The sequence below is a fragment of the Carassius carassius genome, chromosome 12 (assembly GCF_963082965.1).
Source record: "Carassius carassius chromosome 12, fCarCar2.1, whole genome shotgun sequence".
NCBI classification, from domain to species: Eukaryota; Metazoa; Chordata; class Actinopteri; order Cypriniformes; family Cyprinidae; genus Carassius; species Carassius carassius.
In genome coordinates this window covers 30982498-31001223 of record NC_081766.1, presented here as the reverse complement: position 1 = coordinate 31001223, position 18726 = coordinate 30982498, and the positions used below count along the sequence as shown (strand labels likewise).

The window sequence follows — 18726 nt, the reverse complement described above, 5'->3', positions numbered from 1 at the left end:
AGTTTCATCTGGTCTCGTTGAGATATATAGCTGAGTATCATCAGCATAACAGTGGAAGCTAATTCCGTATTTTCTAATAATATTACCAAGGGGCAACATGTATATTGAAAATAGAAGGGGACCTAGGACGGATCCTTGTGGCACTCCATATTTTACTGATGATAAATGAGATGACACCCCATTTAAGTAAACAAAATGGTAGCGATCGGACAGGTAGGATCTAAACCATCTTAGAGCCTGCCCTTGAATACCTGTATAGTTTTGTAATCGATCTGCACTAAGATCAAGTAAGACTAGAAATGAGATGCAGCCTTGATCTGACGCAAGAAGCAGGTCATTTGTAATTTTAACAAGTGCAGTTTCTGTGCTATGGTGGGGCCTGAAACCTGACTGAAATTCTTCATACAGATCATTTTTATGCAGGAAGGTGCTCAATTGAGCAGACACAACTTTTTCTAAAATTTTAGACATAAATGGAAGATTTGAAATAGGCCTATAATTTGCCAGTACACTAGGATCTAGTTTTGGTTTCTTAATAAGAGGCTTGATAACCGCCAGCTTGAATGGTTTTGGGACGTGACCTAAAGATAACGACGAGTTAATGATATTGAGAAGCGGTTCTTCGGCTACAGGTAACAGCTCTTTTAGTAATTTAGTGGGTACAGGATCTAATAAACATGTTGTTGGTTTAGATACAGTGATAAGTTTATTTAGCTCTTCCTGTCCTATATTTGTAAAGCACTGCAGTTTATCTTTGGGTGCGATGGATGAAACTGAAGTGTTAGACGCTGTAGAATCTACATTCACTATTGTATTTCTAATGTTATCTATTTTATCAGTGAAGAAATTCATAAAGTCATTACTATTTAACGTTGGTGGAATATTTGAATCAGGTGGCGTCTGGTAATTTGTTAATTTAGCCACTGTGCTAAATAAAAACCTTGGATTGTTTTGGTTATTTTCAATGAGTTTGTGGATATGTTCTGCCCTAGCAGTTTTTAGAGCCTGTCTATAGCTGGACATACTGTTTTTCCATGCAATTTTAAAAACTTCCAAGTTAGTTTTTCTCCATTTGCATTCAAGACTACGAGTTACTTTCTTGAGAGAGTGAGTATTACTGTTAAACCATGGCAGAGTACGTTTTTCTCTAACCTTTTTCAATTTGATGGGGTCAACAGCTTCTAATGTATTAGAGAAAATAGTGCCCATGTTGTCAGTAATTTCGTCTAATTCATGTGTATTTTTGGGTACAAATAGCAGTTGAGATAGATCAGGCAGGTTATTTGCGAATCTGTCTTTGGTGGCTGGAACAGTAGTTCTGCCCAGACGGTAAAGCTGAGACATATAGTTAATATCAGTTATACGCAGCATGCACGATACAAGGAAATGGTCTGTAATATCATCACTTTGGGGTACAAAATCTATAGCAGTAAGACCGATTCCATGCGATATAATTAGATCTAGTGTATGATTAAAACGATGAGTGGGCCCGGTGACATTTTGCTTGACTCCAAAGGAGTTTATTAGGTCAGTAAACACAAGTCCTAATGTATCATTTGCATTATCAACGTGAATATAGGTGAATATTCACGTGAATATTCACGTGAATATACTATATACTATATACCTTTGAATATACTATACAGTGGGAAAGTATGCAATTTTGAATGCAATGCTGTCAGATTGCTTCATGTCTCATTCACCAGTGAAAAAACATTACAGTATGAAGTGCATAAGGGGAAGTCGTGGTCTAGTGGTTAGAGAGTTTGTCTCTAGGGTTGTGGGTTCGAGTCTCGGGCTGGCAATACCATGACAAGGCACTGAACCCCCAACTGTTCCCTCTGCGCGTGTGTGCTCTTGTTTTTGTGACATATCAGGACACAACTCTGTATAATGGCATGGGTATGACACAGGTATTACAAAGAGAGTGTGACTTATGAGGACATAACCCATGTCCCCATTTTTCAAAATGCTTATAAATCATACAGAATGATTTTTTTTTTGAGAAAATAAAAATGCACAAAGTTTCCTGTGAGGGTTAGGGTTAGGCAGTTTTGGTGAAGGGCGATAGAATATACAGTTTATACAGTATAAAAACCATTATGCCTATGGGATGTCCCCACTTTTCACGAAAACAAACGTGTGTGTGTGTGTGTTTAAAGTCTTACTTGTATCACACTTGAGGTTGTTCGTTGTTCGCTCATAACTGAAGTCCCTAATCATGCAGATTTTTGCTACATGCTCTGAGGAGTATTGTACAAGAAAGTTATATTCCTTAACCAGGAAATTAAAGTTCCTAGAATTGACAGACAGATGACACTGAGAGGTCAAGTAAAAACTTAAGCGGATCTAAATATTTATAATTACTCATAATGTAACATGGAGTCATAGACATTCGGATCCATATGCAGTGGTTTAATAAAGAGAATGTCCAGACAGGCAGAGATCAGAGCACAGCGTCAGGTATGTCAGGGATATCCTGTCACGGTTGGTAAACCGTGATCTCTGGGTTTTGCACTTTGTGGGTTAAGTCTGTGTGTTACGCGTCAGCACTGATTAGTTTGTGGGCTTCTCCGTTAATTGTCATCAGCATCAGCTGTCACTCATTACTCATCCCTATATATTGGCTTGTCTAGCGTCTTGTGTTCGTGAGAGCGTTGTTTCATGTTTGTAACCTATGCTTTGCTTTCTTGTGTGTTTCTGCGTTGGATGTCCGTCTCTCCCCGGAACCCCGTCCACTCTACGCAACCCACCACCAAGCAACACCACTTACCTCCGGCTCGCTTCTCCGCAGTTCCTGTGTCACCCTCTCCTGCTGCCAACTCACCTCCGCCTTCCGGATTCGTCATTCCTCACCACCATCTTGGACTGTGCATTACTCCCAGCGTTATTTGTGTCTCAAGGACTGTCTGTATCATTGTCTTCATTAAATATCATTAATTCCTGCCACTCCTTCACCCAGTCGTTACATATCCTGAATCAGTAACAGTAACAAGCAGGGGTTGGGGCAGGCAGCAGAGAATCACAGTCGGTATAAACAATCCAAGATCAGACACGGAAGGAACAAACACAAGGAAAACACTCGGAAATGCCAAACAGAACTAAACAAGACTTCGCACTTATTGAATGTCCAAACACATTTTATATAGGGGAGTGGTAATGGGGAACACCTGGTGGTTATTAGCCCTAAGCACGGGATTATGGGAAATGGAGTTGGGAATGGAAATACAAGATGCCAGAGTCCTGAGTGGAGTGCCCTCTATTCATGGGCACTCCAGCTAATGATCGTGACACATAACTAGTCATGATTTATTATTCATCTTTCCTCTTTTAGCTGAGTCGCAACAGCAGTAAATTGTGGCTGAGATTTTGAAGCCAAATAAAGTGCATCCATCTATCATAAAAAGTGTCCCACATGACTCTGGGGGTTAATACATGCCTCCTGACCTGAAGTGAATCGATGCTTTGTGTAAAATATCCATATTTAGGCGTACTATAAATTGTTTATATATTTAAAATACAGTTTAATGCTAAATGTAGAAAACATTGTTTTCTGCAGTGTTTTAGCAAAATTATCAATGTGTTTTGCCACTCGCAATGTTTTCTGCTAGTGTTGTTAAAAAACTTTAGTCATCTCCAGCTCTTAATGGTGCTTGTGCATCTTTATAGAGAAATAACGCACACGGGAAGGGCTTAAATGAAGCATGTTTGGCTCTAAATAAAATATTAGAGCAGTGGTTCCCAACCTTTTTCAACTCGCGGCCCACACAACCAAACACATGTTTGCGCGGCCCACTGCAAAAAAATTAACTGACCCCGCTATTGTGAAAGTGAAGTGACATTCAGCCAAGTATGGTGACCCATACTCAGAATTCGTGCTCTGCATTTAACCCATCCGAAGTGCACACACACAGAGCAGTGAACACACACACCCGGAGCAGTGGGCAGCCATTTATGCTGCGGCACCCGGGGAGCAGTTGGGTGCCTTGCTCAAGGGCACCTAAGTCATGGTATTGAAGGTGGAGAGAGCACTGTACATGCACTCCCCCCACCTACAATTCCTGCCGGCCCAAGACTCGACTCACAACCCTTCGATTGCGAGTCTGACTCGCTAACCATTAGGCCACGACTTCCCCTTGTTGGGTTAATAATTTAGTACTCTAGATTGTTAACTGTATTTATTGAATGAACTAGGGCTGTGCGATATGAAAAAAAAAAAAACTATCGCGATTTATTGGATTCGATTTAAATCATAATTTGACACACACAGATATGCTTTATAGTCATAAATGCATTCAAGATGAATTTGAAACATATTTCTTAAAGAAAACTAATTAGAGCTTTATCAAAAAGTTGTAACGTCTCTAGAACAGACATAAGTCAAAATAATCACTATAGTAAAGGTAAACAAAATTTCTAGACTTATGGCAAAAATATATAAATCCCGTGTCCAGGGACTTTTTTTTTATTGCCATGCATGATCACAGAGCTCATTAATTGTAACGGTGCCTCAGGTGTTGAAATAGATTTGTTATACATTATACAGGTGCACATGTACTCCGTTTGCAGTGTGTATAATACAGCATGTGTCTGCGTTGCAGAAGCAGCAGCGAGAGCGTGTTAATGTAATGCAAAAGCACATTAAAATAATGCACGAGCGCGAATCCCTCTGTTCGCACGCGGATTTCCTTTGCTCTGTCACAAAACCAGGCGTGCTTGCTCAGATACATTCTGCTCTGGCACGGAGAGAGTGTGCAGTCTTAAAACGTGTCTTCTCTCACTTAAACTGCGTCCTGTGCACTCAACTCTCTCTATGCTCATGTGCTAGATATTAATTATTTTCGCACGTTTTTATTTCTAGCTTTTTACCGCGTGCAGTGTGAACGCTCTGATCCGTTAACATGGGCTCGGGAAAAAGGCGCATCACAGACAGTGTGTGAACCTGGAGTTAGGCATATGCCCAGTCTGTTCTGTTCTCGCGCTAGGCGCTGCATTCCGATTGGATCGGATAGCATACTGCGGGAGGTCCGGGCCGCGGAAACGCTCACGCTCGTGCACGCTCAAATCGTGATTTTATGACGATTTCTATTAATCGCACAGCCCTAGAATGAACTCGCAACGAACAGAAAATAAAATATGAAATGATGTTATTATGTTATGACTTAGACATTTCTCTCTCGCCTTGGGCACCAAATAACCTAGAGCCGGCCCTGAAAGTAAGTAAAGGAATAAATTACAAGACAAATAAAATAGGAGGTGAGTCTGAAGGCCTTGATCAGCTGGTTCAGGTGTGTTTAATTAGAGCTGGAACTAAACTTTTCAGGCATCCCATTTTGGTGATTACATCAAATTAAATTTACAACAGTGATTTTATATATATTTATAAATTTTTGATGATAAATGGGTAAAACCTAGTGTTTTGAAGGATAGTGGCATTGATTGGTAAAGATTTAAAATGACATTGAATTAGTTTTGTGTGCTGAGCTGTGATCCTTAGAGTCTTTTAATTTCATCTAATGATTCTGGTTCTAAATATTCCCAACAAGATTTATAAACTATTGTTACACTGAATTATATTTTATTTTTCTGTAAATCATGGTAAAAATGTATAATAGTCCTTATTTTTTCTCTTAGAAAAAAAATTAATAAAACATGACACAAGAAAGAAAACTGTAAATCGGTATTAACCTTTTCGTCTTTCACACACACACACACATATTCATATTGTATTTGAATTTAAGATGAACTGTGATTTATAAATTGGGATGTATTTAGGATGTTTCATTAATTGTTCATAGGCAAATTTTTGAAAATTGTCATACTTTCACAGTTAGAGTCATGAAACGCACGCATGTCTTTATAACACAAACATTTAAAAATTGATTGTTTTTATTTTGTCATTATTTTTCTTCATGATTATTTGACTTTCTTTTATGTAAAGCACTTTGAATTACCATTGTGTACGAAATGTGCTATATAAATAAACTTGCCTTGCTTTGAGTCCTCTGGAGGTGGTGGGGGGCATTTCAATGGACAGGAGTCATTGAGTTGTGGCCCTGCACACAAGAGCTGGATTGTGTGGCTCTCCCCCTTAACATCGCTCTATAAGGCCGCCTGTGTGAGCTGTGCGCCCCACCTCTGGCCAGCCTTCTCAATCACACCCAAACCTTCTGTTTGCCAAGTCATGTTAAATCTAGTAAAATAAAACTTCCAGATCCTTTTTAATGACCTTGAGACTTGTCTTAATTACTCTGCTTTTACCAGGTGGCTGTGTGTAAATAACGTTTTTCTCTGTGAAAGCAGAATAATGTAGGTTTACAACACCATCTCACATCCTACTACCATCCTGCTGTGTGTCAGTGGGTGTGGCTCATGCTGGCCTCTTTGCTCTTTACCCAAGTCTGATGAATGCTTTCTCAGTACATCAACTGTATCTCCTGAAATAGAGTTGCTCAAAAAGACTGAATGCAAACTCAGCAATGGCATCGCTGTGATGGTGTTAACTGAGGTGAGTGAGGATTATTGATCTGTGAAATTATCACTTACTGTGTATATATATATATATATATATATATATATATATATATATATATATATATATATATATATATATATATATATATATTGTAAAGACATAAGATATTTTTAATACCAGCGTGCAGGAATATGCATGAGCGCTGATGGTATTTTCTCTTGGTGAAAGCCAGATTTTATTTTAAAATGGCTCACATTGTGTAACGACTGGGTGAAGTATGGAAGCATATGGGTAGCAATATTCAATTTGGGAAGTAATATGCAAAATGAAAAGGCAATATGTAAAATGACAATGCATTTCTGTATTTACATTTACATTTTCCAATACATTTGTGCAACGTTTGGTGCAAAATGAAAATGAAATTACATAATTTTCATTTGCCATTTCATACACCAGTTTTAATATGTAAAATGAATACTAATTGTAACGCTTTATAAGTTGCAAAACTAAAATGAAAATGTATTACAGAAATGATTAGATATGTATAACATGTTCAAGCAAAAACTGTGGCAAAATGATCATTTAAATCAGTGGTTCCCAACATTTTTCAACTCACGGCCCACACAACCAAACACGTATGTTTGCGCGGCCCACTTCAAAAAAATTTACTGACCCCGCTATTGTTGGGTTAATAACTTAGTACTCAGAAGCTAGATTGTTAACTGTATTTATTGAATGAACTAGGGCTGTGCGATTTGGACAAAAAAAAAAAAAACACTATCGGGATTTCTTTGATCAGTTTTGCGATTGTGACACACACCGATATGCTTTTACAGTCATAAATGCATTCTGGATTAATTTGAAACATATTTCCAAAAGAAAACCAATTCGAGCTTTATCAAAAAGTTGTAACGTCTCTAGAACAGACATAAGTCAAAATTATCACTATAGTAAACATGTAACAAAATGTATAGACTTATGGCAAAAAAAAAAAAATCCCATGTACAGGGACTTTTTTTTCTTTTTTGCCATGCATTGTTCATAGAGCTCATTAATTGTAGCGGTGCCTCAGGTGTTTGCAGTGTGTATACAGTATGTGTATGCGGTCAGCAGCGAAAGCGCATAAAAATAACGTGAAAGCACATTAAAATAATGCACGAGTGCGAATCTCTCTGTTTGCACGAAGATTTCCTTTGCTCTGTCACAAAACCAGACGTGATTGCTCAGGTACTAGAAATCGTGCACGCTCAAATCGTGATTTTATGACGATTTCTTTTAATCGCACAGCCCTAGAATGGACTGGAAATTAACAGAAAATAATTGGCGGCCCACCTGCAATAGCCGCGGACCACAGGTTGAAAACCACTGATTTAAATGCTATTTTTCTTAAATGCATTAACACTCACAGTCAAGACACTTACGATTGCATTTTCATTCAATGTCCTGCAATGAATGTAGCAAAATTCAATGTGCACATTGAAAATGCATTCCGAGCCGATCACGTCTCTGCCCCCTTCCACCATGTCAATCACTACGTGAACAAGGCGGGGCTTGCAGAAGGTCAGTGACTCAAATCTCAAGAAGAGGATTCAAGTGAGAGAACATGGACAAGACAGTTGGTCCGTGTATGTTTTGATCATTTCGGTTTATGGCTTCAATATTTCATTTGCACTTGTGGGCGGAGCTGAAATGCTGCTTTCATCTGATTTGTCGAATCGCTCCACCTTCAGCTTAGTCTTTTCATTCTTTGCAATAATGCACAGTCCAAGATGGTGGTGAGGAATGACGAATCCAGAAGGCGGAGGTGAGTTGGCAGCAGGAGAGGGTGACACAGGAGCTGCGGAGAAGCGAGCCGAAGGTAAGTGGTGTTGCTTGGTGGTGGGTTGAGTAGAGTGGACAGGGTTCCGGGGAGACACGGACATCCAACGCAGAAACACACAAGAAAGCAAGGCATAGGTTACAAACATGAAACAACGCTCTCACAAACACAAGACGCTAGACAAGCCAATATATAGGGATGAGTAATGAGTGACAGCTGTTGCTGATGACAATTAACGGAGACGCCCACAAACTAATCAGTGCTGACGCGTAACACACAGACTTCACCCACAAAGTGCAAAACCCAGAGATCACGGTTTACCAACCGTGACAGTACCCCCCCTCTAAGAACGCTTCCTGGAGTTCCCAGAAGGGCCTACCTGCTGATTGTAATCATCAATAAGGGAGTGATCCAGTATGTCCCTAGCAGGTACCCAACTCCTCTCCTCCAGACCGTAACCTTCCCATTCCACCAAGTACTGGAATCCTCGTCCCCTCCATCTCGAGTCCAGAATACGATTAACCGAATAGGTCGGTTCCCCATCTACGAGACGCGGCGGCGGGGGAACCGGGGTAGGCGGATTAATACGTGAATAAAACACGGGTTTAATTTTGGACACATGGAAGGCGGGATGTATCCTCCTGTACGCTGGAGGTAGTTTGATGCGGACTGTCACCGGACTAATGATCTTGGTGATAGTAAACGGGCCAATGAATTTGGGAGCTAATTTGTTAGAAACAGAATGGAGAGGACTATTGTTTGTAGAAAGCCACACCTTTTGACCCATGACATAAACGGGAGGCTTTGACCGGTGGCGATCGGCCTTGGCCTTAGTGCGCTCCCTCATCCGGAGCAGAGTCTCGTGGGCTCTGGTCCAGGTGCGGTGGCACCTCTGGACAAATGCGTGAGCGGAGGGGACCGCGACTTCAGATTCCAGACTAGGAAAAGCTGGTGGCTGGTAACCTAAGCTGCACTGAAATGGAGAGAGGCCCGTGGCTGACACTGGTAACGAATTGTCAGCGTACTCCACCATAGAGAGTTGTTGGCTCCAGGAAGAAGGATTCTTGGAGACCAAACATCGCAACGTTCTCTCTAAATCTTGGTTGGCTCGCTCAGACTGCCCGTTACTCTGGGGATGATAACCAGAAGACAGGCTAACTGTGGCTCCTAGCAACTTAAAAAAAATTCTTTCCAAAATTTGGATATGAATTGGGATCCCCTGTCAGAAACCACGTCTACCGGGAGGCCATGTAACCGAAAGATGTGATCTAGGACAGTTACCGCTGTCTCCTTGGCTGTCTGTAATTTGGGCAAGGGAATGAAATGTGCCGCCTTCGAGAACCGGTCCACTACGGTCAAAACGACCGTCATTGTAAGGGACAACGTTACGTCGTTGCGTAAATCCAATTTTGTGAATACGGATGCTCCCTGTAACCTCGCGAAAGCTGAAGACATCAACGGTAATGGGTAGGTGTTCTTTATTGTGATGTTGTTCAGCTCTCGGTAGTCAATACAAGGTCGCAGAGAACCATCCTTCTTACCCACAAAAAAGAATCCTTCCCCCTCTGGAGAAGAGGAAGGGCAGATGAACCTCGATGCCAAGGAATCAGAAATGTATTTCTTCATGGCCTCCCTCTCCGGAATAGAAAGAGAGTAAAGTTTGCCTTAAGGTGGAGACTTACCTGGCACTAAATCTATAGCACAGTCGTAGGGACGATGCAGAGGAAGAGTAGCAACACGGGACTTACTGAACACCTCCTTCAGGTCCAAGTACTCTGCGGGCACGTTTGATAACACCATGGTCTCTTTCTGAAAGACAGGAACAGGCACAAAAGGACAAGCAGAAAACAGACAAGACTCATGACAACTTTCACTCCACAAGGTGACAGTATTGGAACCCCAATCCACTCGGGGATTATGTTTGATTAACCAGAGGTGAACCTAAAACAATGGGAGCTACAGAGGAGTCCATGAGGTAAAAGGATATGGTTTCACTGTGGTTGCCTGAGGTGAGCAGAGTTATGGGTTCAGTGTAGTGGGTGACATGTGGCAGTTCCTGGCCATTGAGTGCGGTGACATGGATGGGATGAGACACAGGAAGGACAGGAAGGTTCAAGTGACGTGCAAGGAGAGAGTCAATGAAATTACCTTCGGCCCCAGAGTCCAGAAGGGCGTGACAGTCGTGAGTGTGGTTCTCCCACCGCAGTTTCACCGGAAGGAGAGTCGATGATGTGGTTGAGGACTTCCCGGCGGAGATCCGGCCGTCGATTAGGCCGTTGAGCGTTGGGGGCAGCTCGAAGAGGTAGATCTCCTTCTGAACACAGTCGGCCAGCCCATGCAGGAATCGATCCCACTGCGCCGCCTCGTTCCACTGGCACGCGGCCGCCAGGGTGCGGAACTGAATGGAATAGTCCGCCACTGATGATTTTCTTTGTTTCAGGTCCGAGAGCTGGTGAGTGGCCTCCCTGCCGGCCGCGGCTCGATCGAAGACCCGTTTCATCTCTTTAGAGCGGGAGTGGAATGAGGCGCAACACGGATGTTGATTCTCCCACACCGCCGTCCCCCATAAGGCGGCCCTGCCAGAGAGTAGGGTAATAGCAAACGCAACCTTGGACTCCTCTGTCGCGAAGGTGCGGGGCTGCAATGCAAAATGCATGGAACATTTGTTAAGGAAAGTCTTGCAAAAGTTTGGCTCACCGGAGTAACTCTCTGGCACCGGAAGTCCCGGCTCTGGCCGGAAGTGGTCCTGGGAGGTCTCCCGGGGGACAGGCGGCGCAGGCGGTGCGGTGGGCGCAGTGGGAGAGGTGAGTTGATTAATCTGCTGGGTGAGCTCGGACACCAGTGTCACCAGCGCTTGGCTCGCACGTCCGGTGTTCATGATGCTCTCATGCTGCTGATCCATGCGGTTGACGCTATGGTGAATGAATTCAGACAGTGAAGTGGTGCTCGCTGCTTCCATGTTGGGTAAGAGCGTTCTGTAACGACTGGGTGAAGGAGTGGCAGGAAGCAAGTGCGAGATTAATGAGATTTAATGAAGACAATGAGACAATACAAAACTGAGACACAAATAACGCTGGGAGGAATGCACAGTCCAAGATGGTGGTGAGGAATGACGAATCCGGAAGGCGGAGGTGAGTTGGCAGCAGGAGAGGGTGACACAGGAACTGCGGGAAAGCGAGCCGAAGGTAAGTGGTGTTGCTTGGTGGTGGGTTGCGTAGAGTGGACGGGGTTCCGGGGAGACACGGACATCCAACGCAGAAACACACAAGAAAGCAAGGCATAGGTTAAAAACATGAAACAACGCTCTCAAGAACACAAGACGCTAGACAAGCCAATATATAGGGATGAGTAATGAGTGACAGCTGTTGCTGATGACAATTAACGGAGACGCCCACAAACTAATCAATGCTGACGTGTAACACACAGACTTCACCCACAAAGTGCAAAACCCAGAGATCACGGTTTACCAACCGTGACACATTGACGAATGAACAGTTACATGATTTTTGTGATGCCTCCCTTGAGGTGTGAACAATTAAAGATGGCCATTATCATATAGTGATGTGTAATGCTCTAATGGTTTGGAGGCATGGGGAAACTAGTAGAATTGCATTAATAATGTATGGGTTTATAGCAAGTAGTGATGTAAATTCTTTAATCTGTATTAATGCATTTCTTTTAATGTGGTATTTGCCATCTGCTTATTTAATTTTATATTTTGATATAGATTCACATAGTTCACATATACAGGGTCAGTAAGGATGCATTAAATTAAACAAAAGTGATAGTATAACATTTACAGTGCTACAAAATATAGTAGTGTATACTATATTTTTCAACTGTGGTCAGCTGTGCTCATTTTGATTAGCTCAGCATGAAAAGAGCTTTCCTGGAGCATATCAGTCTTTGGTAGTACAACTGAAGCTAACAATCAACTATGTGTGGCAAGGCACTTTCAAAAGATCTCCGGATAAAGCTGTGGACATGCATAAGAGACGTATGTAAAAAAGAAAAGAAATTCAAAGGCTTTATCAATGCTTAGAAGCACAGAAGTCTATTATTATGAAGTGGAAAGTATTTGGTACAACACAGACCCTCCCTGGATCAAGACATCGCTCCAAACTGGATGAAAGAGCAGGAGGAAACTGGACAAAGATGGGACCAAGAGGTCGACAGGAATTTATGACAAACAGTGGACTATTGTCAGAGCCCAGACTTAAAGCCCAATGAAAATCTGTGGAATGAACTTGAAGACTGCAGTCCACAAACACTCGCCATCAGAATGAAGTGAACTTGAGCAGTCCTGCAAAGAAGAGTGAGCAAATACTGCAAAGTCTAGACGTGCAAAGTTAGTAGAGACAGAGACAAATCCCAACAGACAAAATGAACAAAACAAAATAAACAAAATGTGTTCGTCTTCATTTCAGGCTGCAAAGCAACAATGTGTTAAAAATTTTGATTGTTTTAAAGAGGGTGATTCTTTTCTATACCCAATGCATATGCAACTGTTTCCATATCTTTTGTCATATAAAAAGGTAACAGGCTTTAATCAGGCTTTGATGTCTCTCTCTCTCTCTCTCTCTCTCTCTCTCTCTCTCTCTCTGTGTGTGTTAGACTAAACAGGGAAACTCATCCCCATCCAGTGTTTCTGAATCATCGGAAATGGCCAGTATCTCCATCTTGTCCACGTCATCACAGCTAAAGTATGTTTCTCTGGGGGTCCTGGTACTGCAGACCACCTCCTTGGTGCTGACAATGCGTTATTCGCGTACGCTGCAGTCTGAAGGTCCACGCTATCTGGCGTCATCTGCTGTAGTGTGTGCTGAAGTTCTGAAGATTGTTGCCTGCATGCTGCTTGTCTTCAGAGACCACAGTGAGTTTGCACCTCAACTCAGATGTGTGGAAACCAAAGTGTTCTGCAATCTGTCTGTAATTTGTTATCTCTTGATAGCAGTGTTATTTTGAAAGCCATTGGGTGTACATTTTTATTAATTAATTAATTAATTAATATTTACAGTACCTCCAGTTTTTTGCTGAATCCAATGCAATATCAAAACAAGTCACTTTTTTTTGCGATCCAGCATAATTTGCCTTTTGACCAAAAGATCGATTGGTCTCACAAAAAAAACTAAATTATAATTACCAACTGAATTATCTCTAAATTTATTAAAGCTATAAAATTGGAACATATTGCATTATTTTCAAGATAAAGATATGTGTTATCAGTGAATGGTGTGTGTAAACAGTGAAAGTTTTTTCAGTGTTTGGGTAGTTTTTGTGTTACCCAGATCCTCCCAGCAGGCACACTATGTCATAAGACGTTGATATTTGGTTAAATTTCAGTTGTGACATTGGGTGACCAAAATGCAATGTCAGTTCAACTTCTGATGTCAATGTTAATTTGATGTGATAATTTGAACTGACGTTGTGTTGTAAAGTAGCCAAAATCCAACGTTAAAATACTGACGTCAACTCGATTTTCATTAGGCTTGATTACTGCCTAACACTACAGGATTTTAACGATCTTAAGTTAACGAGCTCGCCGACAGGTCGAGGCTTAAGGCCAGGGCTTAATTTGTGCCGGAACAAGCCGGATCCGGATCCGGCACCTCCGAAATCGGATCCGGCAACTCATTTTGGCGGATCCCCCTCCTCCAGGGGTGGCGTTTACGTATGGCAGACAGATATGTGCTGTGAAAAATGAACCAAAATTAATATCTCTATTATAATTCGTTATTATTATTTTAAATTAGAGGGTTTTACAAATATTTAACCAATGATAAGTATTTAAAAGAGCTTGTCAGTAAAACTTCATTACGCCATTGGATACTCAAGCTCTAAGCAAAACCTCACTTCCCCCGCCTCCACTCAGACTGACGCGCGCGCACAGCCTGAAGGAGACCGATCTCTGCTTATTCGCAAAGCAAGGGTAAACATAACTGTTTGAATAGTACAGCATTTTCTTTACTCAAACACCATGTCTGTAAAGGCTAATGTCTTTGTGTGTTTGAAGACTGGAGAAGTACGTTTTTTGCCATCTAGCCAATATACTTTTGTACGTTTTGAATATCTTGTGCATAAGCGCTTTATCTTTTATATCATGAGACATTGGCCAAGTTTACTAAACAACAAGAAAAACCAAGCGCCCATATAGCAACAATAAATGTTATATAGCCTGTAAAAGGTGATGATAGCATATAATGCGCTGCACTTGCCTCAGATGCGGACAAAACACATATCTCCTCATTCGCCGGCCAAAGACCTTGTTAACTCTATTTTAGCTTGTTTTTCATATAGCCTGATGTTAATTGCACGTGTCTGATACAGCACAAACACTGACAACGCAATGTTGTTTGATTTTTTTCCCCCTTTTCTTTTCTTCCCCCTCCCTCTGTATTTTAGTAGAGTGTGCCATGAAACTGTTTTATTTGTCAACAACCAACAGACATCATATTGTGTGTATTTGGTCCTTAAACTCAACAAACTATGAAAAATAACTCTTATATAGGCTAATACTCGCGAGGCGGCTTTATACGCGAGCTTTGGATGTGACTGCGAGGGCACATAGCCTAATATAGCATGTGGAGCGCGCGAGTACCAAATGGCTTAAAATACTTAAAAGGTGTGCAAATTATACATTTTTGTAACAATGCAACAATTACCCGATTAGTCAAGTCAAGTGACAGTTCTGTCAGCTGTCCCGATCGAAATGCGAGTGAGTCTTGTATCGCAGCTTGTAGCAGGTCGCTGAAGTGCAGACAAGATGCGCTGATGTCAAGCGCTCCGAGAGAGTTTATATGTTTTCGAATGACTGATTGAATATTGTTTGTGTGGATTTATTTTATTATTCAAAACCTACAAGCTATGTTGAATAAATTCAGGGATTTACCTCATTATAAACTTGAAAGTTGCGAGAATTATTAAAACCACATAAATGTAGGACCTGAGTAAATATAGTTATTATACAGAGATTTGAAAAATAAAATTCCACAACTTTTTCAAAACGTTTTTAGGTCTGGAAATTGTTGTTTTAAAATCGCTTGGCATTTTCATGACCTTACAGACCCTAAATGCAACTGATGCACGCTCTTAAAATCACTTAAACTGGTCCAGCAATGTGATTGCTCGGATGTTCCGTTACCTCTCCCTCCTGTAATCACATGCCGGATCCGTTAGCCCGCTTTGTTCCGGGACCTCACAATTTACAAATTAAGCACTGCTTAAGGCTTAAGATGCATCGGCGTTGCGTAGACCGATCGGCGTATGACTAGAAGAGCGTGATCAGAGAGCAGACATCTCTTTATGCTTTTCAATCGCTCTCGCTGTATTTCAGAGTGTTTGCTCACCTGACGTTTCCTATTAGATGTTATGGAGGACTGATATTTATCTGTCTTTCTCTAAGGTTTCACTGTTCAGTCCGTATCACTGTCTTTCCTTTGTCTTTTAATAATTGTGTTTTTTTAACAATTTGAACATTTTTTCTTGCCATTCGGAGTTTGTCACATTAATTTTTGCAAATTGTTACTATTATTTTTTTTATTTGAGATGTAAGCTCAGAACTGCAAGGGAAGAAAAGTCAGAATTGTGAGATATAAACTCAAAATTACAAGAAGTTAATTCCCAAATCTGAGAAGCAAAGTCCAAATTGTTAATTTTTAAATTTTTTATTTTGTTGTTAAAACAAATAGAATTGCAATTTTTAAACTGCAAATTGCAGAATGGAAAAGTTGCAATTACTTATTATTATTTCTTATCTCTTTACAAAAACAAGCATAATATTCAGCATCCCTGGGTGTATTATTTTTTGTGGTAACATCATTGAAACAGAATTGTCCTTCTCGTCAGCAGCTCAGAGCAGTGGAGGAGATTTGTGGCTCGCTGCATGAGCTCACTGTCTAATGTTCAGTGCTGTGTGTGCCTCTTAGGTTTCAGTGTTCGTGCACTGAATCAGGTGTTGAAGGAGGAAATAATAAACAAGCCCCTGCTAACACTGAAGCTGGCCATTCCCTCAGGTATCTACACCCTGCAGAACAACCTGCTCTATGTGGCTCTGTCAAATCTAGATGCAGCTACCTACCAGGTGAGAAAACACAAATCCAGAGGAAGTTTCAGGGCGTTTCATAGAAACCAATGGCCCACGAGCCACTCTTTCTTCTTTTTTCTTTTAAGAAATTTTAAGAAGATTTTGAATTGATTTGAGTATTGATTTGAGTTAATAAGATATGTTCATAATGCATTTCATTCCCTTAAAACATGTTAATATATATATATATATATATATATATATATATATATAAACATTTATGTTCACTTGAGATATACAGCATTTTATTTCCCTGAATCCCATAATTTATGCCTTCAAAATGGAGCCAAACATCAATATATAATATATAATAACATATATTCAATTTCTAACATTTTTTATTGTTATAAATATATCTGTATTTATATATAGTTAGCTATGACACTGATACATTAATTTGGTGAAATATTAATTCCACTGCATTACTCTTTCTCTGTCACTCCATTTCAAATGTTTGTTGTGTGTATAATTTTGTGAATGACAAACATTCAGATTCTCCAGAATGCTGCTGATATTTCTATAGAACTCTGTATGCTCCATGGAAATGAGTGCTGTGTATTTACATTGCTGTCAGAGGTGCTGTTACTGGAGGTACAGAACAGTACCGTCACAAGGGCTGTGCCACGGTTTTCTATCATTTTGTCCTTCGAAAGACTAAAATACTCATATCTGATAGACAGTATAAGACTCTCTGTATATGAATGAGTAAAGTAGTTTGTTGGTAGGATGCAAAAAAGTTTTAAAGGGTTAAACTTGTAGGCTGGTCTGCCTCAGTAGTCCAACAGTGGTCAATATCAAAATAATCGAGATGGCCAACCAAATTGAAGGTGGGTCTTGTCACGGTTACTGTCACTATCACAACGCAATGAGAGTTTGTGGAAAGCTGTAAGTAGTACTGTATTAGAACACTGTTTTATGATAGAAATGTTCAGCGACCGACAGTAAGAGACGATCTAGCTATGCAAACTACTCTACTTTTTATGCAATTTTGCTGTTTTGAATTTCAAAATATTTATTCATGATTCATGTAAATAATAAATGAATGTGACAAGAGACGTTTGCGTTTTAGAGTATTAGACATACAAGAGTGAATGTGCACATTTTAAAATAAAATATTATTTACAAATAGTGTAAATTGATTACTACTCCATACATAACTACCAACGTATCTACATCACTTTTAATAATTTAATAATTTAATTGCTTTGTTTTTATTATTATTATTATTATTATTAAGTGGTAGAATTCTTATGAGCGTATTTTAGATTTTTTTATTCTTAGGATTGTGTGCGTGACCGTGATTCATATGCAAACATGTCAGTGAGCACAGCATCACAATCGATCAGATGCATGTTAAAGTTGCATTCGTTACTATAGCAAACCCGATAGTACCCTTTATAGTCGAATATTCAATCTGTAATTATTTGAGAAATAAAAACACTATTCGAATTTTCCTACGAGTTGCTTAGCTGGTCATAAATGCTGGGAATCCATGATAAATATTAACACACAAACTAAAAGTCAGATATAACTGACTGTTCTTATTTTTCTCAGAATGAGGAGACAACTTTCACCTAGTCTCAGCCTCAGACATCACGCCCACAGACCGTCGGCAGAACGTCTGATGCATATGACACACAAAATTTGAATTTTTTCAGGAGTTTCGAAGTCGTCATCAGATTGATTGTATTATACAGGATTTTTGGGAGACGTGTGTGTCACGTTCTTTAACATTCCACCTGTAAACAAAGATACAGTGATGCCAAACCCCCTCAAGAAAGAAGAAATCTGTTGTGTTTACAACTGTGACGATGAGCACTTATCAGGATCATAAAGACTGGATTTTCAAAAGTATTTGAAATATGTAAAGTTTGCAGCTTAGACACTTTCAAATGCATCCAAGAATTTACACACCGGTCTGTTATTGTAATTACATTTCCATGCCCCTAAACATAATGTGGCACAAAAGGAAACATGATTGGTTGCTTTACCCATCAGTCAAATGGCCACTTGGACAGTCCTTGGAAACTAGAGGTGGGTTTATCGATCCTAATATCAATAGTATCGATACCAATGTTGCAATAGCATTAGTAATTGTTAATTTTCAAAGTGTAGTTGGTTCTTTCAAATGCATGATTTTTAAAGAAAAATATCAGTATCTGTGATACTGGCTCTGTAATTACTTGATATCGGATCAATACCCAAGACATGTCACGCATATAGTTTTGAATGAGGAAAAATGCAGCGCTCAATTTAGCTGCTCTATCGAAGGAAGCCCTACCTTCTGAATAAAAGAGCCAATCACTAATAGGTAAAGTCAGCGCGTCACTGTAGCAGCTGTTACAAGTC

The 18726-nt window shown here is 40.3% G+C and overlaps 1 protein-coding gene across 2 annotated transcripts in view; it reads left to right on the top strand.

Annotated features, from left to right (window-relative positions):
• LOC132155222 (UDP-N-acetylglucosamine transporter-like) overlaps positions 1 to 18726 on the top strand; it is a 33967-nt gene that overhangs the window by 2081 nt on the left and 13160 nt on the right. For both annotated transcript variants that reach the window (XR_009437229.1, XM_059564090.1), the window contains exons 2-4: positions 6304 to 6508; positions 12909 to 13167; positions 16220 to 16374. Coding sequence is in view for 1 of the 2 variants with exons in the window: in XM_059564090.1 (XP_059420073.1) it covers positions 6494 to 6508; positions 12909 to 13167; positions 16220 to 16374 (429 nt within the window). In the remaining variant the exon portion in view is untranslated. The remainder of the gene's footprint in view (positions 1 to 6303; positions 6509 to 12908; positions 13168 to 16219; positions 16375 to 18726) is intronic.